Genomic DNA, 26,846 nt, shown 5'->3' with positions numbered 1-26,846 from the left:
GGCCCTCTATTCCACGATCTTGCTCTACCCCTATTTTACATTTTCATTACTTGAGGCTTCATAAGAAAGCAAACTACAGTATCAACACAGCACACAGAAACACCTATGTCTGCATAAGAAACTTCAAAAAGTCTAAAATGTGGAGGATCAATAGGCATCTTCCAAGCAATAGAAGAGAGGGAATTGAAGGCAGAAGGAAGAGCATGTTGCAAAGCCATGAAACTGCATGGTGAGAAAAGATAATAGTATGACTGGAGCATTAAATGAATTTGAAAGAGAAAAGCAGAAAGTAAAGTGGAGCTACTAGATGGGGGGAGCTTTGTACAAAAGTTTGAGAATTTTAGAGTTCATATTTAAATAGAGGCCAGAAATCAAAGACTCAAGAGTTTTTTTTTTTTTTTTTTTTCTCCAAACTACTTGCCAATTAGCAGAATGGAGGGCAGATTAGAGTCAGATCAGTCTGAAAGTAGATATATTATAAAACCTTTGCAGTATTTTGGGGAAAAGAAGATAAGATTTTGAATTAGTGCAGTAGCAGCTGAGATGGAGAGGTGAAACTGAAAAACATATTTTGATGGTAAAATCAATATGAGTTGGCAGTTTATTATTGAAGTTCAAGAAAAAGTTTACATGGTAGGTAATACAGTAAAATATGTAAATTTGGTAGAATTTAGATGAATTTCTATGTAATTTATGCATATATTTTAGCATAGAACAAAAATTTATATTCAGAGTGTCGAAGACTATCATCAATATACTTTATACACACCACCTCTTCATAACCAACTCTCTTGAAATCTATCCTGTTAACTGAATCTGTAAGTTGGGCATTAAGACTGAAGCCTTACCAAAAAACAAAAGACAAGACTCCTAAAGGTTAAGAAATTTGCCTAAGTGGATACATGTAATAAATCATGTTGTCAGGATTCAACCTGGGCTCTATGGCTCCATATTTTTTTCCACTATATTTAAAATATCCCACCAATATCATAAAACAGAAATGAACTGATACATTTAATTAAAAGGTTCTTAATGTGCTTGATATTCTTCAGATTAACTTCAGTTTCTAATTTACTGACTCTCTTCAATATCAAAGCAGTAATAGCTAATTGTCTATGCCTGGTTATAATCTTATCAAAGCAACATTTCATCATCTCATTTCTGTTTTTTCTATATAATTTGTGAGAACACTGGAAGCTGTTAAGGTGTGACAAATTGAAAGCCCAGTAAAGATTAAATCCCTGAGTACATGATTTGAAAAAAATTTAATGAAATACTTTGCCCAGTTGCCTAGGACTACTGTTAAGCAACTGTCAACCAACACCTTTTCCAAATATAGATTTCCAAAAACATAAGTGGCTAGCCAGTATATTTTAAAAACTGACACGATCTCTCAGAAATTCAGATCCCAGAGTTGCTGTGGGTAGGAACTGGGGAAGCAAAACTAAGTAAATTAAAGGCACAATGTTACTTACTTTATCCTTGGAGAAACTGAAAAGTTGTTTTCTTTCCACAAAGAATTGGACGGCTATTACACTGGCTGAGTGGCCCCAAAGGACACCCACTGGTTTAGAGACAACATGGGGATTCCAAAGGCAAACTTTATTGTTAATGCCAGCAGTTGCTAATCAGAATTAGAAAGAAAAAAAAGTTTTTAATAGCATGAATATCCCACAGCATTTTCTTTGTGAAGTGAGTTTACCACATAACTTGTAGGTTGACTAATGCACATCTAACTAGACCAGACTAATGGGGCATGAGTTCTGTCAATAGAAATAGTTGAAATGGAGGGAGTAGGGAAAAAACCATAAAGGGGAAAAGGCTATGTATGAGGTGAGAGAAAAAATATAGTCCCATTTAAAAAACGACAGTCCAACCAGGAGGAGACAATCTTTCTTCCCAGTCCTGATATTTCTCTCTCCAGCCAGCTTAGCCTAGAAATGTAGGCACTGTTAAAGTTATCCCAGGAGTAATAACAAAAACAATGTTGAAAGTTCACATATTAATTAAAAGGTATAAAGAAACAAATGATTTTCATTGCCATGTAAATAATCAAGTACAGTCATGCATTTCATAACATTTCAGTCAACAACATACAGCACATACAATTGTGGTCCCATGAGACTATAATATGGTATTTTTATCGTACCTTTTATATGTTTACATACATAAATGCCATTGTGTTACAGTTGCCTACAGTAGTCAGTAAGTCACATGCTATAGAGGTTTGTAGCCTCAGAGCCACAGGCTATAACATATGGCTTAGGTGTGTAGTAGGCTACACCATCTCTTTGCGTAAGAACACTATGATGTTCACACAATGGAAAATCACCTAATGATGCCTTACTATCCCCATCATTAAGCAAAGCACAACTGTATGTGCAAGAAAACAAGCAACACAAATACTTTTGACCTGCTTCATTAATAGAATAAGATATTTTTGAACATCAGTTATATTTATGGAGCTCTTCAAGAGCAGGAAATACTGTATCTATTCAATAAAGACAATACTTTTTGTTGCTTCCTAGTTTAGGGCCAATTGTGGAGTTGAATTTATCCATCCTTATTTTTTCCAGCATTATAGCAGATTCGAAGTACTTATACAGAGATTGAAATAATTAACCAATCAATAAATTAAACATTTGCTATTTGAGTCCTTGCCAAACTGAGTCACCAACTCCTCTAGCCTTTTCTAATAAATCCACAGTACTCCTTGAAGATTTGAAGTTGGCATATTCATGAATTCATATTCAAGGTATCTGTTGCTGTGATTGTCATGCATTATTTTTGGGAATTTTATAAACACAGCTCCTTAGCTAATATTAATAATCTTTATATGAATGAGAACTATTGAATGTGATTTAAAAAGACCTATTCTGTAGACCATGTGTGCGCTCTGTAATTTTTCAATAATACATCTGTACCTCATTTCTATGTTTGAGCTATCATATATATATCAAATTATCAGCTTTCAGAATGTCTAAATTTTTAATTTAAAATGTTAGTGCCTGAGAAATTTTATTTCCTCAGCTAAAATGTGGTTTTTTACATCAAAGAACTCTCCTCTAGTAAACTTACGATAATGTGAAATTTTTCAAAAATCATTAGAGATTGTATTCTGAAAGGTAATAGAAAAACATTCTACATTTTGCAGTTCTCTTGTGTATGGGTGTGTGTGTGTGCACGCGCGCACATGCACTGTTAGTGGTAGCTGTAGCAGGAGCATTTGGTAGTGTTAGGAAGATAGCAGAGTGGCAGACGCTGCACAGTCTTCCTTCCCTATATAATTTTACACCCTTCACCAATTGTAATAAAAAGACTCATTAAAGCATTGGGCACTGTCTCATATTTTTACCCCAATGTAGTTCATATACACTGCACATCATAATGCATCATTATCAGACATTTTTCAGGCAATAAAATGTGTGCTGCTCAAGACGGTCCCTAGCAATAAAGCAACAAGGTGGAGAAGGATCCATGCATAAAAATATGCATCCCAGACTATTTATGGGACCCTCATAGTTACGATTTATTTTACATACCAATTAAATTGAGCTGAGAGTGGTAATCAAAAGCATGAATGCCCTGCGTAATGTTGAAGGATGTCATATTAAGATGCTTTTTTGGTTTCTCTCTCCAAGCCAGCACCACAGTATTAGTATTGCTGGTTGTACTGGAAATGATAGCATCTAAAGATGCTTTGTAAGTAACTGAAAAAAAAAGAGAAAAAAAATCTTTAGTTGATTCTTCACAAGATGTTAGTAAAACGGGGCTGTTTTAATAAAGCTAAAAATTAAACTCAGATTATGATACAAACTGACACTTAAAAAACACCACCCAAACCCCTTCTCCCACCTCCCACAAAAGAATTCCATTGAGAAGTTACAGGAAATTCTACATTTTTATATTCCCCCACTCTAGGAATACCTTGAAATTTTTTTTATTGGAACAAATGGCACAAAACAATATTAATCACAAAAATCATATGGGATTCTAAAGATGTAAGAGGAGTAATTGGCCAAATTCCTATCTTCCTCCCCCTGGGTCTGAGGCAAGCAAACAGGAGCTTATCAACCATCTGCCTTCCCCAAAGGTCCAGCTCATGCCTAAACAATGGTTAATTTAAATTTTGACTGATCCAAAATGTTGGAGAGTGAAATGGCCAGGATTCAACTCCTTGCCAAGATTCACAAACACAGCCTCAGGCTCAGATCAAAGCGGCTCTTCCTGCATTCCTGATGAACCAGTGCCAGATGCTGTGAAGCAAATTCACACTTTCCAAGCAAGGATAAAGATCCTACTACCTTTTGTCAGGAGGACCTTTCCATTACTCTCAGACCCACAGGCTCCAAAAGACCAGTCAATAGCCATAGCTGCTCTTTGATTGACTTGAAACCACCATGCCCTCTGTGGTTAGGCAGAAGTTCTCTTTGGCATTGTACACAATTATTTGTGTCCCACAGTTGGAGGATTTCTGATTTGACCTCAAATCCAGATCCAATTCCTCTCCCACACAAAGAGGGATGTTGTTGCTTCATAAAGCTTAAGGGGGGAGGTTCCTTTAGTAGAATGGCTCAAATATTCCTGATGAATTTACTATGTAAAATCAGGGGTAACACAGTCTGGGAGTCAATTCTCAATGGATTGCTAGCATTTCTGCACTTCTTGTGAAGCTAAGCACTCACTGCCCTTTGTTCTGGATTATCTGTTCAAATAATTTTGCTTGCATAGTGTAAACAGCCATAGAATGTAGAGATAGTGTCTCCCTTTGCCCAATATAAAAACATAATGTCTTCCTCTGTAGAAAAAGTTAGGCATGCCTCCTGTCCACCAGAAAAGATTAGGATTCCTTAGGTTTGAGGTTCCTTTGCTGAGGTGGAATACAGTGCATGTGCAGGGATTTATCTGGACCCATCTGCATCACCTCTGTGGACTTGATGACTAGGGACCGAAATAAATGTAATGATATTTATGCTGCTTGCTTTCCTGAGAATAAGTCTTTTTTTTTTTTTTCCTCTCTCTGACATGGAAGTCTTATGTTCTCTATCATTGCAAGACTTTTTAAATTTCTCTCTCCAAGTAAGCATCACAATATTTGTATTGCTCATTATGCTGGAAATGGCAGGCTAACTTGTTAGTAGCTAACTTGAAAATAAAAGTTTAGACCCTTCACAGTTTCTAACCAGCACTGCTATGGTCTAAATGATTGTCTGGCCTCTTTACCCCCACAACCATCCAATTCATATGTTTTAATCTTAACCCACAAGGTGTTGATACAAGGAGACAAACTTTGAAAGGTAATTAGGTCAGGCGAGTAGAACCTTCAAGAATGGGATGAATGCCCTTATAAAGGAGATCCAAGGAAGCTTGTTTGCCCCTTCCACTATGTGAGGGAATAGCTGGAAGGCACCAGCTAGAAAGTAGAAAGTAGGTCCCCACCAGACAGCAAATTTGATAGTGCCTTAATCTTTAACTTCCCAGCTTCCAGAACTGTGAGAATACATTTCTGCTTCATAAAAAGAGCATCCCTAATGTAACTAATTTGTTGTGTGTGTATGTGTGCATATACATATGGAGTATATACACATTTATGTAATGTGTATGTATATGTACACATGCACACATAGGTATTTATGCATTTCCAAACAATTATTAAAAGCAAGAAAGTTCTGAGAAACAGAAAAATAGCTCAATGCATTCCTTTTTTTCTGACCTATTCAATTGGGTTGTTTCTAAAGGTAACTAGGATTTATTCATTCAGGAGCTCATTGATATGTAAACAGCTTGATTTAGAAAATTTCCTAGCTATCTCCCTAGGAAATAAATGGCTTAACACAACCAATTTATAACTAAATTAATGACATTGAGACTATTCAGTGTGTCATTTACAGATATTGTCTCTCAAAACACGGCATTCAATCCTCAAAGATTTATTGGGCATCTACTATGTGTTCTGTGCTATGATAAAGATAATAGAAATAGACACAGCCTGAACTTCAATTATGTGGCCCCAAACTTGGGAGACAAAAACATGTAAATCAAACAATTAGAGAATATTTTAGCACATCATAAAGTAATAATTGAATAATACAAAATGTATAGTAGAATTTCAAAGAAGAAAGTGTGACTTTCAGGGTTTAAGAGACACTTGGTGAACATTGGAAAAAGCGTTTTAATGCATGAGAGGCCATGACAAATCACCTGTGTGGGAAACAAAAGGTAAACTCCAGAATTGAGAGCTGAAAATGAGCTCATCTACATCTGTATCTCACAGGTGAAGAAATAGAAACTCGCCACACAGTTTCAGTGATTTTTGCCAAAGCCAGCAAGTAATTATCCAACTTAAGTCTGAAAAACTGAGATTAACTCTGAGTTTGGTGTCATTTAATGTTATATGACAGGCAATATTATAAATTGAAGCTTAGAACACTAGTGTTTGGAAGAGCCAGAGTTCGAATTCAGAATGCAGGGCCTGATCTCTTGACTACTGGAACATGGCTTCTCAACTTTTAACATGCACACAAATCACCATGTGAAATGCAGATTCTCATTCAATGTAAACCTGAGACTCTGCATTTCTCGCATTCCCAGGTGCTGCTGCTGCTCTCTGAGAATTAAAGTACCAAAGCACTAGAATGCAAGTCTTGCCATCATTTTATGCTCTAGAGGGTATATTAATCCATAGTTCACAAAATTAGGAGGTCAAATTTTTCCTGTGGGAATCTGATGAAAACTATAGAGCCTCTCCATCAGAAAGATATGCATGCACATGAAAATTTTTTTTTATAAAATATCAAGATCTTGAGAACCTCCCCACTATACTCATAAAGCTCAACCATAATAGATCTGAGGAACTTAAGTGATAAACCTCCAGCCACAGGTAATTTTGGAGTAAGAAATTATTCTTCACCAGCTTCCTCAAGTGGTTCTTAAAATTTGTTGCTAATGATGTACATCCTTTGTTATTAGTCAATACCAGTTTTACGCTCCTCTTTTAAGCTTCTACTTCTTTAAATGAGTTTGACCTTTGATACTGGCATACTGCTAATAGCAGAACTTAATTTCTAAGATTTAAAAAAAGGAGAGAATGGGTTACAAAGGAGATGTTCAGAAATGGGACCAGAGCAGAGCTGGCTCTCAGAATAATTAATTCACTGGGAAGTGTGTCATGGAACACAAAAGTGCTGCCGAAGGCCAAGATGGTCTGTTTCTTCACTCCGCCTAGAATTTACCTGGATGGTGTTACAAGGGCAGAGAGGGCAGCAGTGACCCCTTCTCTCATAAGGGCCATGGCCAGTATCCCTATAACCAAATTCAGGTTGACAAGAGAAAAGCACAAGAAGCTCATTTGATCCTAGTTTTGCATGACATAGGAATATTCAGAATGAAGACACACAGGTACGCAAAACACTGTCCATTTTTATACTTAGGCTCTATGACGCAGGGAAAACCATGTAGAAATGTGATTGAAAAAAAGGAGTGTGAGCTGATGGAAATAGAGTGGGGAAACCCAGCAAGGCTTGTCTGCTCAGATTCTTCTAGGCTTCTCTGTGTGGCATTCCTTTCTCCTGGGTAGGACCACTTTAGAATGAGGGATGTCATTCCCTTATGGTCAGGTGTTAAAAAGGTAGGGGAATGTTAGAATAAAGTTTTTAGACTTTACAGCTACCTTTGGGGAAAAGGAGTTTTAGTTTCTATGACCTGACTAGGGAAAGAATGGGCAGGGGGTCAGAGAGAGACTTTGCTTCTGAAGTTTTCATTTTTGGGTATCATTTTCTGGGCCCCAACAGTGTTTCTTGCTTATCCCCCCATATGAATTTCTCTTTGACCTATGACTACTTTTAATAATTATTAGGATTATTTATTGACTCCCATGTTCAAGCACCACTCTGGGTGTTCTCACCCCAATAATCTTAAGAGGGTAAATTATTCCAAGTTTTCTAATGAGAAGATAGCGGTCGGAAAGCCAACTTGCTCAAGGGCATGAAGCTAATTGGGGGTGGAGATGAAATTAATCCCAGTCCTGTTTGGCCATCAACTCTTCTACGCTGTACTACTGCCTCTGTCTTTTCTACTAAGCCTCACTGCAATGTGTACCACAGGTCCAGATCTGGGGTTCTTCCTATTACCAACTACCTTTCTGCCCCTATACCCTCAATCCCAGACCAAGCCCCTCATTTATCTTGAGTCTTGCCTTTCCTGATCACTTCACTTTTCTATTACCTCTTATTTATAGAACAGCATTTCTATGTCCTCCCTGCTCTCTCTCTCTCATCCTTTTCTCTTTTCTTGAAGGAAGAAAGAAAAAAAAGGGAGGAAAAAGAAAGGACAAGAGGAAGAGAAAGACAGGCAAAGATCTGGAAAGTAATCAGTTCCTATAAAGGAGAGTCCTTTAAGTTTTAGAGAGCAATTAATTTCAAGGACATAAAGTCCCACGATTACCTGCTGCACTATTACTACTACTTTATTAGAAGTTCCAATGGTATAAAATCTGATGGCAATTATTCAGGAAGCAACCTCACTGAAAATATTCTTTGTTTACAAAAAAGGGTTATATGACTTGACACTCAGTAAAGCAATATTGTAAGATCTAAACTATACAATGTAATACTATAATTATATTTTCAAGTCTATGGAAACCCCATAATACAATTACAACACCAACATAATAAAATATTCCTACCCAGAAAATTACTTCGCTCATGTGTTTCTTCATTACATCCAACTATCATCTTTACTTTTCAAGTTATAAAGAAAGACACAAAGTAGTGTATGCTGCTCTGACATCCAAAGTATTGCTTGAAGATTTAAATCTACAGGTTACAAAATGACATTTATGGGCCTGCAGTATTACATATTGGAGGCTCAACAATTCACACTTAATGTCTAAACCAAGATATAACTTGTTTCTGAATAAATTGTAGAATGTCAGAGTTCCTGAGAATGCCTGAGTAAAAGGTGAGAGAAAAAGCCATTTCCTTAAAATCAAATTATCTGATAAATAAAAATGTTTTTCTCACTTCTTGAATTGCGGTAAGGAAATGATAGCTTATGATGGAAAAATTTTAAACATATCAAGCTTAGGAGCAGGATGAGCTGGTAAAATAAATGATTTCTTGTTAATATCCTCAGTATGATTTTGAATTGGTAGAGGAAAATATTTTAAAATTACCTTTATATAACATTATAGAGGGGAAAAAAACAAACTTCATTATATTTTTCTATTAAGATGCTAACTTTCAACTCTTTCATTCTCTTACCACATAGTTATAAAAAAGACATTAAGGGACCCTGCCATCAATCTTTGTCCTCATGTGTGCTGTCAAAATGACCCTGTGTAACAGCAATTAGTTAATGCAGGAAAGTGATTTGAAAATGAAAAGTGATACCTTAAAAACTAATATTAAGTGCACTTAGATTAAGATAAAGTAAGGCACTCTGTAACATTTGCCAACTGATAGACATTGTGGCAGGGTAGAAAACTGGGCTAATTCTAAATAGGAATTCTTATCATTTTTCAGGCTTTTACATTATGAACCATGTGACTTGGGAAAACACACTGCTTTGAATTTTCTTTGAGGTTCTCTTGAGGGAGTTTTTTAGTTTTAATTCTTATTTTGAAGTTGGAGTTCCATGCCCTAGTCCACCATAGGCTTCTCTAAACTCTGAGTAACCATCATGTAAAAGAGAAAAGATAAAGATAATTGGGGAAGTGGAGCAGGATGATGGAACAGAAGGCTCCACCAATTCTCCCCCATACCGCCGTAAGGACACCATGTTAACTGTCTACACAGAAAAAACTTTTATAAAAACCAAAAATTAGGTGAGCCCTCATTATACCTGGTTTTCACTTCATATTGCTGAAAAAGCACTGCAGAGATAGAAAAAAACAATCCTGAATCAAGAACACCACCCCTCAGCACCCCTAGCAGCCGCAGCAGCAATGTGGTGCTGAGAGCTTCTCTGGGAACTGGGGAAAGCAGAGCACAGCAATTGTGTGGCATTGAACTCTGTACTGTCCTGGTAAAGCAGAAAGGAAACCTGGACCAAACTCAACTGATGGCCACCCAGAGAGGGAGCCTTAGCCAGAGGGGAACCACCCATCCCAAGGGCCTGAACTTGAGTATCACCACCAATTCCGCAGAAATACAAACTACAATCAGAGATTACTACAAACAACTCTATGCACATAAACCAGTAAATCTGGAAGAAATGGAAAAATTCCTGGACACTTGCACCCTCCCTAGACTAAACCAGGAAGTAGTTGAAACCCTGAGTCATCCAATAACAAGGACTGAAGTTGAGGTGGCGATTAATAGCTTACCAACCAAAAAAAGACCAGGACCAGACGAATTCACAGCGGAATTCTACCAGATGTACAAAAAGGAGTTGGTACTACTTCTGAAACGAGTCCAAACAATACAAAATGAGGGAATCCTTCCCAAATAATTTTGAGACCAACATCACCCTGATACCAAAACCCAGCAGAGACTCAACAACAAAAAAAGAAAATTTCAGGCCAATATCCATGATGAACATAGATGCAAAAATCTTCAATAAAATATTGGGAAACTGATTCGACTTCTAAAGTTTTTGACTCTAGTCCCTGACTTGCAGATGGCATTTTGGGACCCACCCAGGGGCTGGGGGATCTTGCTGACCTAAAGGCAAAGACACAGGTCTGGCTGGATTTGTCACTGGCTGACTGCAGAGCCCCAGGGCCTTGAATGAACATAGGCTGTAGCCACGGAGTGGTTAAAGCAGATCTTGAGTGAGACCCAGTGCTATGCTGGCTTCAGGTCTGACCCAGCATAGTCAGAGTAGTGGTGGCCACTGGGGTGCTTGTGTCACTCCACCCCCAGCTTTAGATGGCTTGGCACAGAAAGAGAGAGATCTCTGTATGTTTGGGAGAAAGTAAGGGAGAGAACAAGAATCTCTATCTGGTCATTCAGAGAATTATCTCAAATCTGATCTGAGATCTGAAATGCTAAGAATACTATAGTCAGAAAGAAAAGGGCATTAATGAGCAATGAGTAATCATCTAAAGGTACAAAACTCATTGGTAATAGTAAGTGCACAGAAAGCCACAAAATATGACACTGCTGTGTAAACTATTACTATCTGGAATAGAAAGACTAAATGTGATGAACCAATCAATAACTACAATGACTTTTCAAGACATAGTACAATAAGATATAAATAGAAACAAAAAGAAAAATCAGGAAGTTCAAGTATGGAGTTTTTATTTTTTTGTGTTTATGTAAATAGCATTTTTCTCAGCTTAAAATAATAGGTTTGTAAGATAGAATTTGCAAGTCTCATGGTAACCTCAAACCAAAAAACGTGAATATACAAAAAATAAAAAGCAAGAAATTAAATAATAATACCAGATACAATCACCCTCGCTAGAGGAAGATATAGAGGAAACAGAAGAAAGAGAAAGCCAGAAAACAAATCACAAAGTGGCAAAAGTATGTCTTTACTCAATAATAGTATTGCATGTAAATGGACTAAACTCTTTAATCGAAGACAGACTGGCTGAATGGGCAAAAAACAAGACACATTGATCTATTGCCTACAAGAAACATACTTCACCTGTAAACGCACACATAGACTGAAACACACAAGATGAAAGGGATGAAAGAGATTCTATGCCAATGAAGACCAAAAAGAGTAGGAGTCACTAAAACTTTTATCAGACAAAATAGATTTCAAGACAAAAACTATAAGATACAAAAAACATCACCATATAATGATAAAGGGGTCAATGCAGCAAGACATATAACAAACTTTAAATATAAAAGCACCCTCCATGGAGCACTTTGATATATAAAGCAAATATTATTAGAGCTGAAAAGAAAGACAGGCCTCGATAAAATAATATCTGGAGACATCAACACCGCACTTTCAGCACTGGACAGAACTTCTGAAAAGAAAATCAAGAAACACCTGACTTAATCTACACCATGGACCAAATGGATCCCACAGATATTTACAAAATATTCCATCCAAGAGCTGCAGAATACATTCTTTTCCTCAGCACATGAATAATTCTTAAGGATATACCATATGTTAGGTATCAAAAAATGTCTTAAGACATTCAAAAAATTGTGATGAGAGAAAACAGTCAATATTGTTTCAATGAATAAAACTAGAAATTAATAACAAGTAATTCTGGAAACTATATAAATACAAAGAAATTAAACAATATTCTCTTGAATAACCAGTGAGTCAGTGAAGAAATTAAGAAGGAAATTTAAAACTTACTGGAAACAAATGATAATGAAAAAGCTACATGCTAAAACCTATGGGATACAGTAAAAGCAGTACTAAGAGAATTTTATAGCTAGAAGTGCCTTCGTTGAAAAAGAGGAAAAACTTCAGATGAACAGTTCAGTGGTACATCTTAAAGAACTACAAAAGCAAGAATAAAACAAAACCAAAATTAGAAGAAAAGAAATAATAAAGATCAGAGCCGAAATAAATAAAATTGAAAGAAAAACACAACAGATCAATGAAACAAAGTTCATTTTTGGAAAAGTTAAACAAAAGTGACAAATCTTTAGCTAGACTAAGAAAAACAAGAGAATACCCAAATAAATCAAATGAAAAAGAAGGCATTATTACTGATACTGCAGAAATTCAAAGGATTGTTAATGGCTACTATGAGCAACTATATGCCAGTAAGTTGGAAAAATCTAGAAGAAATGAAAAAATTCCTGGATACATACAACCCACCAAGATTGAACTGGGAAGAAATCTTAAGCAAAATAAGCCAGGCACAAAAAGACAAACGTTGCATGTTGTCACTTATTTGTAGGATCTTAACATGAAAACAATTGAACCCATGAACATAGAGTGGGAGAATAGCTGCAAGAAGCTGGGAATGCTAGTAAGCGCCTAGTGGGGAGGCGAGGGTTGTTATGAAAAAAAAAAATACTTAAGAGGGAGACTATGCTTTGATAGCACAGCAGGGTGACTATAGTCAATAATAATGTAATTGTATATTTTAAAATAAAGAGTGTAATTGGATTGTTTGTAACTCAAAGTGTAAGTGTTTGAGGTGATGGATACCCCAGTCCCCAGGTTGTGCTTAGTTCACGTTTCATGCCCCGACATCTCATGTACATATAAATACATACACCTATGCTTTATCCTCAAAACAAATTAAAATTAAAGAAAGTATAACTATCTTTAAGAATTCAACACTACCAGTATATTTAAAAATAATAATGCAATTAATTCCTCAAATGCCTGATACAAATGAATCTTATTCTTCTACTTACAAGCTGTAGGAAATAGAGCCCTTTCCTAAAACCTGGGCAGCTGCTCACAGCTGATTCCAACTGCTTTAACGATAGTGACAGAACTGGTAGGAAAGGCAGTGTACTCTAGCTAACCACAATAGTGTCTGGAAGACTGATTTAGAGGCAGGGAAGTAGAGCCACACACAAGCAAGATATTAAATCTGGCCTCTCTGCCAACTTAGTCCCTATCAGGAAGACTCCCTGAGGAGTCTCTATTCTAAATTTTCTGACACTTGTTCCATTAATTAGTGTAGCAATTCGCGGCCAGGCCCAGTGGCTCACACCTGTAATCTCAGCACTTTGGGAGGCCGAGGCAGGTGGATCGCCTGAGTTCAGGAGTTCGAGACCAGCCTGACCAACATGGCAAAACCCCATCTCTACTAAAAATACAAAAATTAGCTGGGCATGGTTGTGCAGGATTGTAGTTCCAGATACTTGGGAGGCTGAGGCAGGAGAATCACTTGAACCCCAGAAGGCAGAGGTTGCAGTGAGCCAAGATCGCACCACTGCAGCCTGAGTGACAGGGTAACACTGTCTCAACAAAATCGCGATTTGCTTTTTTTTAATTTGGCTAGAATTTTTTAAACAGTTCAAACTGTTTTGTATCTTCTAGCCCTGGTCAAAGGGGAGAAAACACTTTACTTTCAATGCAATAAGATATCAATGATTTTTGTTGCTATTCCTTCCTTCTTTCCTTTCTTTTTCTTCCTTCCTTTCCTTTTTTCCTTTTTTTGAGATGGAGTCTCACTCTGTCACCTAGGCTGAAGTGAAGTGGCACCATCTTGGCTCACTGCAACCTCCATCTCCCGAGTTCAAGTGATTCTCGTGCCTCCGCCTTTCAAGTAGCTGGGATTACAGGTGCCTGCCAACATACCCGGCTAATTTTTGTATTTTTAGTAGAGACAGGGTTTCTTCATGTTGGCTAGGCTGGTCTCGAACTCCTGACCTCAGGTGATCTGCCTGCCTGAGCCTCCCAGCGTTCTGGGATTACAGGCGTGAGGCACTGCACCTGGCCTCATTCTTTCAATATCTGCATTCCCAGGCTATGGTTTCCAAGGTTTCCAGTGATTTTAAAAAAGTCTATATGAGGAGGCAATTATTAAAAAGAAAAATTCTGAGATTCAAGACATTAATGTTTTAGCACTATTACCCAAAATCTCCATAATTATCTTACAAACATTTCAGAATGTAATTATTTTTCCATTAAAATTTGACACAGAACCACTCAGACAAGAGGAAAACATTTACTCCTTCAAAGTTTTAAATAAGAAATCTGAACCTTATCTTAAAGCAGTATGCTAATACTCTTATGTCTGAAACTGTTTTCCCTTTGACATTTCAGTTTTATAGATATTTTATCCTTAGCTTCAATAAAAATTATTAGCATACTTGCTCATGTGCTTTTCTTTCTTCAACTGTATATTCCCTCCTCACACTGAGAAGAAAATCACCAAAACTTACTTGAGTTCTAAGAATAGTGAATCATGTTGCTGGGCTGGAGAGAATACCAAGTTAAACAGCCATTGGTTGCTTGCTCCTGATAGAACAAGTCTTGCAGATAAAGGAGCAGAATACATAATAACTACAAATCCCACTATGTTACATTTGACTCCATCCTGCCTTTCCTCCTCCTGTCTTCATTTCAGTCTTCCTCTCTTTTCTCATATTGAAATAACTGAGCTTCAAACAACAACAAAGTCATATTTAAGCTTCTGATCTCTATTGCTATATCTAAGAAAAGGCATTCCTTTATTGGTTAGGACTAAAGTAGATTCATCATTCAGAGGTATGTGAGGAGCATAGTGGTGATCATGGCTCATTGCAGACTCAATCTCCTGGGCTTGGGTGATCCTCACACCTTAGCCTCCTGGGTAGCTAGGGCTACAGGAACACACCTAGCTAATTTTGGTATTTTTTGTAGAGACTAGTTTTGTAAAGCCAGCTCAGGCTGGTCTCAAACTCTTAGGCTCAAGCAATCTACCTGCCTTGGCCTCCTAAAAGGCTAGGATTACAGGCATGGACCACCACTCCTGGCTCTCCTTTTTTTTAAAGAAGAAATTCTACAAATATTAAGCATAATTTCTTTTGATATTTATTTCTTTTGAAATATTTTTCAATAAAATTCACTCAATACTTTAAGACCTTCAAAACCAAATTGTAAAACAGCTTTTTTTGTTCACAATCAAAACATAAAATTCCATAGAGGAAATTAATAGGAATTATTAATCGGAGACACAAGTGAAAGTTTAAAAAAGAAAAAAGGCAGAAGAAAAGTAATGCTTTCACAAGACTTCAGATAACTCATTTCGGCATACACTAATGCAAAAATACAGCTCAGTTTCTCAGCACCAAATAGATAAGCTGCTAATTCTTCTCTGCCCTGAACCAATCTCAACAAGACACTCACTCCAGCATCCTTTGATAAATTATCCATTGTTCCCTACAATAATTATCACAGAGCTCCTAGTACACAATAACGTGCAGAAGGATGCTTCATTAAGTGTTACTAACTGGCTGCTCAGTTTTGAGTGCTTCAAAGTGAACACGATAATAAGCCTTGAAATTATTATTTTTAAATCTTCTTAGTTAGTGGGATGTTACAAGTTTTCAGGATTCAACTGAAATATGCCAGTGCTTAGTACTGTGCCTATTACATAGTGATTACCTAACAAATGTTTTTTTTTTCTTTGGATGAATACCACATAGAAGCTCCTATCTTTGCAGCTGGTAAAGGATTGTTAAGGTGGCTGAAATAACAAAAGAAAGTGGCTAAATGATCAACAAACATTTGCTCACTATTTAAAAAGCATTGTGCTGGATTTCTGCTTCCAGCCATGATGGCATAACAAGGACTGAATTTAATCTTCCACCATAAACAACTAGAAAACTAGAAAAATATTAGCAACAATATTTTCAGGTATTTGACAATAGGCAAAGAAGAACTGTGAACCCTGAAAGAAGAGAAACAAATGAAGGGAGCCCTGCAGTCGCTCCAACTTTCTTGGAAGAGATTTCCAAACTATCAGCACACAGGGCAAGAAACCACGCAGAGCCTAGCAACCTCTAGAGTTGGAGAAACAAAGATTAGAGTTGGAGGATGATGATGCAGCTAGAAAATGTGGGGCAGGGTTCTGGAAAGGCAGAGAATTAGAGTCCCAGGAAAAAAAAAAAAAAAAAAGAACCAAAACATTTCCAAGTTTAATGAAAACGACATATCCACAAATCCAAGAATTTTAATGAATTTTAACCAGGATAAACACATACATATACACCCCAAGAAAAACTAAGGCACATCATAATAAATGACTTAAGATCAGCGATCAAGACAAAATCTTATAAAACTTTGTATTATGTGCTATAGTAGATACTAAGGTGAGTAAAGAATACAGTGCTTGCCTCAAGAAGGATGCTTTAATTTCCATTTACACGTAAATGTGATTTGCATCTAAGGCATTCAAATTTCCTTCTAGGCCTAGGAAAATAAGAGACAGGACCCAAATTCTAACATGTGGGTACAGAAATGGGTAGGTTTGGTTCACAGGGTGGGCAGCACTAGAAAGCAAGATTTTAAAGAAGAATCCAGGAGCAATGCCAAAATTGAGAACCTTGCAAATAATGCAATTCAGAGTTCGTTTGCATTAGAAGAAGAGGCAAAATAGAGTTTGATCTGAGGTGAAGCGGCAAAAAATAAGATATTTCAGGAAAAACATTTTCAAGAAAGGCTCTTCTGTGGCAGAACAAGCACAGTGGCTCATGCCTGTAATCCCAGAACTTTGGGAGGCCCAGACGAGTGGATTACTTGAGGTTAGGAGTTCGAGACTGGCCTGGTCAACGTGGTGAAACCCCATCTTTACTAAAAATACAAAAATTACCCAGGCATGGTGGCATGTACCTCTAATCCCAGCTACTCAGGAGGCTGAGGCACAAGAATCGCTGAACCTGGGAGGTGGAGGTTGCAGTGAGTCAAGATCGCACTACTGCACTGCAGCCTTGGTAACAGAGTGAGTGAGATTCCATCTCAAACAGGAAAACCTTAAGCAAAAAAGTTTTAAAGGAAGACTCGTCTTTGGTGTCGGAATCTGGGTTAACTCGGAATGAAGACTCCTCCAGAGGAGAAGATGAGCTGGGAAGAGTCTGAGCATTGGGCCAAGTGGGGATCTATAATCAAATAAACTCATCACCTGGGAATGGAAAGCAGTATGACATCCTAACACGGTTTATCATTCCACATTTTTAGACCTCAAGTCCTGAAGACTGTTGCTTCAGAAAGTGGCCTATTTCTGTCCTTTCTTTATCTTTCCTATTTTCTGATGGTCAAAAATCTTCTAACTAGCCAGTCTGATTGCAGTTTCTTTCTCTTCCAACCCATGCTGAACAAACTACCAAGTAATCTTTTCCTAAATGCTGTCTGCATCGGGTCTGTCCAAGTTTCCTCAAAAGCCTTCAATGTTTCACAGCCAATATCTTCCAATCTTATGTCCCCATTTGATCTATTTGTTTCTATTTCCCTAATACTCAGTGTCTGATCTATTCATGTCTACGTCTCCTTCTGTCATTGTGTCTGCTTGTCTACTTTTGCTCATGTTACCCATGTTCTTTTCCTCACCATCCTTCAATTACCACCCCTGATCCTTAAAGCTTTTCCTTATGGCTTTCCAGGGCTAAGAACTACTTTAGGAGTCAAAATCCTGTTTATAAGATTTAGTCGTTAATTTTCAGTACCACTGGACAATGTTCTACTAAGATGGCTTGTGTTAGTTGCTATTTCTTTCAGTTATTAAGTTTTCTGAGGGTTAAGTCTATAATTAATCTTCTGTAGTCTCAAATGCCTAAGACCCTTTTTAGACACATAAAAGATCAAGAAATAATTATTGATGGATTGATACGCAAGTCCATAATTCAAATAAAATGTATATGTGTGTATTCCTGTTCTAAAAATTATCTACTTGATTATAATATTTTATTCAAAGAACTGAGAAATATGTAATACGAATAAGATAGGCTCTTAACTACATAGGTACACACACATATACAATTTGTATTACATATGTAGTTCTTTACGCTAAACTTTTCTGTAGCCAATTCCTACTTTGCAGTGATTTGAGGCCAGACTGTGAAATTGGACTCCTTAGCACATAAACATAAATCTGTTAATACTAAATTTCCATGTCTTTTTGTCAATAGAGGAGGGAATCAAAGATCAGAATGAAATGATAGATGCATAATAAGTAGCAAACCCACATTGACCTAGAGAACAATCCTTGTCCTTTAACTTAAGAGACAAATTCTCACTGACAGGTTACTTCATCGGTATGGGTGATTTTTTAAGAACCTTAAGTAAAATTGAGGCAGAGTCTGCAATGAGAGTTTCCCCATTCTCTTTCTGAACATAGAGGATTTAGATGCTATGTATCATTGGAAAAGACAATCACAATTTAAAAGCCTTATTTGTTATCTCTCCAGCCTTTTTTAAGATGGCTTTCTATTGGCTTCTCATATTAATTTGATTATGGACTCAAATAATACATTAAATTTCAGAGAACCCATTGGGAGTAAATTTCAAGAACTATCATTTATTATTGACTTATTTTTGGAGACTGAGTCTCACTCTCTCACCCAGGCTGGAGTACAGTGGCACGATGCCGGCTCACTGCAACCTCCGCCTCCTGGCCCAAGCAATTCTCCCGCCTCAGCCTTCCAAGTAGCTGGGGCTACAGATGTGCACCACCACACCCAGCTAATTTTTGTATTTTTAGTAAAGACAGAGTTTCACCATGTTGGCCAGGATGATCTCGATCTCTTGACCTTGTGATCTGCCCTCCCTGGCCTCCCAAAGTCCTGGGATTACAGGCGTAAAGCACTGTGCCTGGCCCACTTAATTATTATAATCTAGTCTTTGGCATATGTATCTAAAGAACAAATGAATATGAATATGAATAAAAGAATATGTTTTTCAGGAGAAATAGCTCCATTCAGTCTATTTTTAATACTGTGATTCCATTTCCATGTTATGAAAACTTAACATATAATTTTGTGCCCATCACACTTAGCAGATGACCAAAAATGTCATCTTTTGTTTTTTCCACAATTAATATCATGCCAGAATTAAAAGATATCTAGAAGGTACTAAAGACATGGTATGATTTATATCAAAGAAAAAAATGCAGAGCACATAGTTCCTCACATAGGAAATTGTTACTGTGGGCACACATTAAAGAATTAGTTTCAACCTCCTGAAACCCTAAGAGGGTAAAATTACCATAAAAGCCAACTTTTTTATGGCAGTCCATGTTGACTGCCTCTTCTTCAAACTGTATCAGGAACAGACCAATAATGTTAATGTCGTCAAATTTCATTAAAGTCAATGAGATCGTTAATTTTCATTCTTTTCAGTGGGCATTCTTTAATGTAGCAATTTAGAAGTGAGAAAATTACCATAGTCCTTAGTATCTAAACAAAGAAATATCAGTGCAGACATTGCACATTTGAATCTTGAACCATTAGATGAAATTAAGGTATTTTATGAAACTAATTCATTGGTGACTAGATTTTGAGAAAGTTCTGATTTTCTATAGAAGCTAATTTTATAACATAGTTTTATTACACAGAGAGCTGCCACTCTAGTACTCTAGATTAAAGAAATTCAGTCTTATGTCAAAAAAAAAAAAATTAAGACAATGTAATTTTAAAGGCTGCCAAACTAACATGCTTCCCATGAGAACATAAAACAAAGGAATGATTTTGAGGGAACTTTTTAAATTCTTTTATTAAGCGGCCCCGGATGTAACTAGATGAGATTAGCTAGGATCAGAGTTGAGTTGAAGCTAAATGAATTCTGACAATGCTTTCCTTTCTCTTAAGATTTCTTGAGTACATAGGTCACCTGAATTAATTGTATGAGGCATAAATTCAGGAGGAAGAAAGGTGGGGAAGGAGGGAGGAAGGGAGGGAAAGAAACAATCCCTGCTAGCATTCAAGGGATAGCAGGGTCCAGACCACAACCTTCAGAGAACCAATTATTGGTTTCTAGACTTAAATGTTTTGTGTGAAACATTTTCATCAAAGAATATACATGTACAAGTCAGAGGTGACCCTTTACTTTCATTACTGTTCAAATTCAATACCTTGCCTGACCCAATCTCCATGATGAAGTGTATGCTCTAATATATGGCAATATTTATGACATCCAGAAAGCAGGTCCGCCCAGTTAATAGTCATGGTGGCTTCTCCATCTTCACATGCACTAGCAGGCCAATCAAACAGGGAAATGAAGGCTGCTGTGAAAACAATTGCTTGAACCTTGACAGAGACATTGAAAGAAAAACAATCATGGACAGGATAACTGTTGCAAGAAGATTCTATGTAATTTTTGTTTAATAAGGAGTAGCTATTAACTTAAGAATTTCTTTAATATTATTTAAAGAATGCAGGCAGTTATACTAACAAAAAAAAAAAACAGAACAATTATGAGGTTGCTGATACAATTACCAAAGGGCAGTCTTACTTGTTTTTAAGATACATTTGTCATTAAAAACAGGAAGAATGAAAAGTTTTCACAATTACAAAAGGAAATTGTTCAAATTAGGCTACCTCAGAGGTCACAGACATAACCTAGTTTCATTCAGTAAGTAATAATTTTTCATAGGTTGAGTGAAATTTGATAGGAAGACAGAAATAATTGTATCCAATATCTACGTATCAGAGCTGCCCTCTCTAATCCTTTTGTTATATGATACAGGCAATGAGCACTCACTAGGAAATTGGTACCGAGAAACCTAATACACTATGTAGGAAAATCGGAACAATAAATTTGAAAGAATGATGAGGGATAAATGTAGACACTTAATATTAAGCGTTTATTCCTATTGGGATCTAATAAGCATTCTATGGTAAAAAAATAAGTTAGCAAGATCTTTTTTTCTAAATGAGAAAAGTGAGACTATACACAGACCAAAAAGACAAACCCACACACATAATGAAGATTTGTTTTTGTAAGCAAGAAGACAAACTATGACCTAATCCATCTCTTTAATGTCCAATGTGTATATAATCCATAATGTAATTAAATTTGGTCACACTCTTTGCATTTTAATTTCTGTTTTAAACCACACTTTGATGATTAAATCCATAATATTCAATCTTAATCTACCCTCACTTACCTTTCCAGTTACATCTCCAAAAGAAAGAATTGATTCATTGGCATCAAGAGGATCATACCAATAATCCATGCAAATTGGTGTTCCTTTCAGGCCTTGGAGTTTGTATTGGCAAGCAAATTCTTCTTTGGACAGCAGATCATAGAAACAAATCTCTTTACTTGTAAAAGCCACTGCTATCTAAAGTAGTAGCAGATTAGAAAATCAGAAAGTATTTCTGATGGATTTAGCAAAATTAATATGCAAAGCAGACATGCCAATCTAATTGCCAAATCAGACTTTTTTTCTCTGAGGATCCTTAACAGTTTTACAGAAGTAAAGAACAGCAGCACAAATGTACTTTATCCTAACTTTGGAATCTAGCCAAGAAGAAACTTTTCCCATTAGAGGCATTTGAACATGCTTTCTTTCCTACCCCCATTCCACACGCTCATCAACATCCCCATCCGTGGGAGTCTAGACCACTAATCATATGGGAGAGACTAAGGCACAGAAATACAGCATCATACAGTTAGACCAGAAACTTTACAAATCATGTTTTATGATGCAAATAGAGGCTTTCATGGAAATCATTTGATATAGACTCTATCAGTAGCTTCATCTGAAGTCCAGTAAAATCCTAAAGGCTATTTCAGAAAGGGAAAATTATTTAAAAACATAAAAATGAGTCAATAGAAAATGTCCCTGTGGAGGTTCACACATTGGATTTACTAGAAAAAGACTTCAACTATTTTTTATATATAAATGTTCAAACTACTAAAGAAAACAGGCTCTAAAGAAGTAAAGGAAAGCATGTGGCTGGGTGTGGTGGCTCATGCCTGTAATCCTACCACTTTGAGAGGCCAAGGCAGGAGGATTCCTTGAGGCCAGGAGTTCAAGAACAGCCTGAGCAACATAGTGAGACTCCCATTTAAAAAAAGAAAAAAGAAAATAATTAGAATGATGTCTCATCAAATAGAGAATTTTCATAAACATGTATAAATTATTAAAATCGCCATTCTGCCAATCTTTGCCCTTTAATTGGAGTGGTTAGTCCATTGATACAATTACTGAGAAGGTAAGATTTACATCTGCCATTTTTTCTAACAAAGCCCCATAATCCATGAAGTAAAAACTAAAATTATTGACGACAGAGTAGGCATTTCAATCATAACAGTTGGATATTTCAATACTCTACTTTCAATAATGAATAGAACAACTAAGCTGAAGATCAGTAAGAAAATGAAGACTTGACAAACACTATAAACCAACTGGATCTAACACGTGTGTAAAGAACACTTCATTCCAACATCAGCAGGATGCATTTCTTCTCAAGTGTACATAGAACATTCTTCAGGGTAGACCATATATTAGGTGATAAAACGATAAATTTAAAAGATTTGAAATCATATACATTGTATTTTCAAACACAATGGAATGATATTAGAAGTTTCATTCAACAAAATTTGGGAAATTCACAGCTACATGGAAATAAAATGACACACTTCTAAGTAACCAATGGGCCAAAGAAGAAATCTCAAGACATTAGAAAATACATTCATATGAATGAAGACAAAAACGCAACATACAAAAAACTTATGGAATAGAGTAAAAGCAATGTCAAGAGTGAAATTTAGATTTGCAAGCATCAATCTAAAAAAAATCTGAAATCAATAACCTAACTTTCTGTCTTCAGAAACCAGAAAAAGAGCAACCTAAACCCAAAGCCAGCAGAAGGAAGAAAAAAAAACAGATTAGTACAGATATAAAACAGAGAATAAAAAGCAATAGAAAAAAAAAATCAAACTTAGTTCTTTGAAGAGACAAACAAAATTGGCAAAACTTTAGACTGACCAAAAAAAAATATGAATTATTAAAATCGAAATGAGTGGACAGTACTATCAATGTTACAGAAATAATGCATTAGAGAACAAAATAATTATATGCCAAGAAATTAACATTTATGAAATGAATAAATTTCAGGAAACACAAAAACTATGTAAACCAACTCAAGACAAAATATCAACAGAACTATGACAAAGATGAAAGTAATGGTCAAAAAGTGTCACAAGGAAAATCCTCAATTAGATGGCTTCACTGACAAACTCTACCAAACATTTCAAGAAAAATAATACCAATACTTCTCAAACTCTTTCAAAAAATTACAGCTAAGGTAGCACTTCTCAAATCATTTTACCAGGCCAGGGTTATCCTAATACTGAAACCATACAGACATCACAAGAAAAGAAAACTGCAGATCTATAGCCCTTATGAATATAAATGTAAAGTTACTAAATACTAGCAAAGAGAAGCAACATACAAAATGTTTACACATAATAGCAAAGTAATATTTATCCCAGGAATGCAAGGTTTAACATAAAAATCAAAGTAATACATCATATTAATAGAATAAAAGACAAAGCTATGAGATAATCTTAACAGATGCAAACAATGCATTTGACAAAATCCAACACATTTTCACGATTAAAAACACTCAAGCCAGGAATAGAAGAGACTTTCTTAACCTCATAAACAGCATATACCACAACAACAAAAACCCTACAGCTGACATCATATATAATGGTAAAAAATAAATATATTTTCCATAAGATCAGAAACAAGACAAGGATGTCCACTGTCACCACTTCTATTTAATATGGTATGGAGTTTCTAGACAGATGAATTAAGCAAGTAAGTGAAATTTTAAAATATCAATATTGAAAAGGAGGAAGTTAAACCAGCTCTATGTCACTATTTGGAGATAATATGATAGTATATGTAGAAAATTTTAGAAATGCTTAAAAGCACTATAGAACCTAGCACATGACTTCAGCAAAGTTGAAGAGTATATTGTCATTTTTGAAAGATCTATTGTATTTCTATACAATAAACAATTTGAGAATTACCAAAGGCAGTGTTAAGAGAATGTAAAAATTAAGATACAATTTTTGCAAAGTATCCACCTGATAAATTATACCTACCCAGAATATATAAAAAAGCTCTCAAAGCTCAATGATGGTGATAATAATAAACCCAATAAAAGGGAAAAGATTTGGATGGACATTTTACAAAACAGATATACATTTAGCAAACCAGCACATGGAAATATGCTTAAGATTATTAGTCACCAGGTAAATATGAATTAAAGCCATAAGATATAAATGCAGACCTTTTAAAATGGCTAAAATTAAGAGAAAAATAACTGATCATACCAAGTGTTTGTGAGGCTACATCCACATAATGGAATACTACAGAGCAATAAAAAATTAGTAATATACCTCAAAACATGGATAAATCTCAAAATAGTTATGCCAAGTTAAAAAGAAAAAAAGGAATAAATACAGTATGGTGTCAATTTTACAAAACTCTAGAAAATCCAAATTAATCTACAGTGATAGAAAGCAGATCAGTGCTTGCTTAACAAAAAAGGAATTGGGGAAGTTACAAAAGAGTACAAGAAAACTTTTGAGGGTGATTAATATGTTCATTGTCTTTGTACTGTTGATTTTTCACAGGTACATGTATGTATTAAAATCTATCACCTTGGGACACTTTTCACATATGCAGTATATTGTGGGTAATTATGTTTCAATAAACCTGCTTTAAAAGAAAAAACAACATTCTTTAAGATTCTATGTTGAGTAAGCACACAAGAAAAGCTAAGATATTCATGGAATACTATACAGCCATAAAAAATGATGAGCTTATGTCTTTTGCAGGGACATGGATTAAGCTGGGAACCACCATTCTCAGCAAACTAACCCAAGAACAGAAAACCAAACATCACAGGTTCTCACTCATAAGAGGGAGTTGAACAATGAGAATACATGGACACAGTGAAGGGAACATCACACACCAGGGCATGTCGGGGAGTCGGGGGCTAGGGAAGGGATAGCATTAGGAGAAATACCTCATGTAGAAGACAGGTTGACAGGTATAGCAAACCACCATGGCACATGTGTACCTATGTAACCTGCACATTCTGCAAATGTACCCCGGAACTCCACTAAAATTTTTTTTTTTTTTTTTTTTTTTTTTTTTTTTTTTTTTTTTTTTATAATTTATCAGTGCTGAAAAGAAATAGATGAACACCATATGATAACAGAATACTGCACACAGATATTATAATAAATCATATGGACTAGAACTATCCTTTAATTCATAAAAGTTAAGTATTAGCACCAGGTACTTAGCAAAAAGAAACTGAATTCAATGTTAGCAGCCACTATGAAGGCAGCAAAGACTGAAGCACAGGCCTGAAGTCAGGCTGCCTCAGTTTACAAATCTTGGCAACACTGATTACATCCTGTGTGACCTAGGGCAAATTATACAACTTCTCCTTTCGCAATCTCTCATTTCAAAGTGGGAATAGTATCTACTCCATGGTAATTTTGAGAAGATTAACAGATCAGGGCATAGGAAGCTAATGAGGATGAGAATGATTAATGGTTCCAAACAATAAAGCATCCATTTTCCCACTAAATATAACTTGGCTTTTTGGAGAAATGTTGATTTAGGTCTGGCATAGGAAATATACAAGATGATTCTGGAACATTTTGTCATACCAGGAAACAAAGAAGCTTTCAAGAGCTGTTAGGATTGTAAAAAGACTGAAGCCGACTTGCATTAGTTCCCACTCTCTAAAGAGGGTACAATTTTTGAATGGGATAACAACTCAGTAGATTAAAACAAATCAAATTTTAAACCCATTATTTTTCAATTATACTGATAATAATAGAGAATATCTTTAGAGAATATTAGAAAAGCAGCTCATTATTTTGAAAACTGGCAAACATGAAAAAATAGGCATTTATTCTGCCCTTAATTTGTACCACATGATAACTAAACGATTGGGGATATTTCTTTTTTATAGAGATATTCTAGCTTAAAGGAAAAAAATTATCAAATTAGAAACACCATCTGGCCCCTAAAAAATTAATGGATCTAGGAATAATCGGCAATAACTGCTAACATCTCAAGAAGAGAAAGAACCACGTATTTAGTACCTACTGACTGAAGAACACAAAACCACCTATTCTAAACCACTCTGAAACTACTCAAGGATTTAGGCTTGACTACCAATTGACTAGAAAATTCAGGGAACAGGGTGGACATATTAACACCATGTACACACAATCTGTAAAATCCAGACTGTGGAAAATTCTAAAGGAAAAATCTTGGTTTCTTTAACAGAAACATCAACAGCAACAGCCAAAATTTGCAAAAATATACAAAATTAAAAAATAAAAGCATTTATATCAAGAGACATAACCATTCACAATATTTGGACCTTATTCAGATCTTCATTGAACAAACTATTAAGACAATCAGGAAAATATGTACATGACTGGCTATTTCATGATATTAAGAAAATATTGATGTGGATATTAAGTGTGGTGGTATT

The 26,846-nt window shown here is 35.9% G+C and overlaps 1 protein-coding gene across 1 annotated transcript in view; it reads right to left on the bottom strand.

The window, feature by feature from the left end:
• Positions 1-26,846, bottom strand: part of WDR49 (WD repeat domain 49) — a 142,514-nt gene that overhangs the window by 88,427 nt on the left and 27,241 nt on the right. Inside the window, 4 exon segments of the mRNA XM_032261357.1 lie at positions 1,476-1,624; positions 3,543-3,710; positions 20,432-20,606; positions 21,467-21,643. Coding sequence (XP_032117248.1) covers positions 1,476-1,624; positions 3,543-3,710; positions 20,432-20,606; positions 21,467-21,643 — 669 coding nt within the window.

This window comes from Sapajus apella, unplaced genomic scaffold, assembly GCF_009761245.1.
Source record: "Sapajus apella isolate SASKATOON/1434 unplaced genomic scaffold, GSC_monkey_1.0 scaffold4, whole genome shotgun sequence".
Classification (NCBI taxonomy): domain Eukaryota; kingdom Metazoa; phylum Chordata; class Mammalia; order Primates; family Cebidae; genus Sapajus; species Sapajus apella.
Note: the sequence above shows the minus strand (reverse complement) of the source record. Positions and strands in the feature narration are given on the sequence as shown.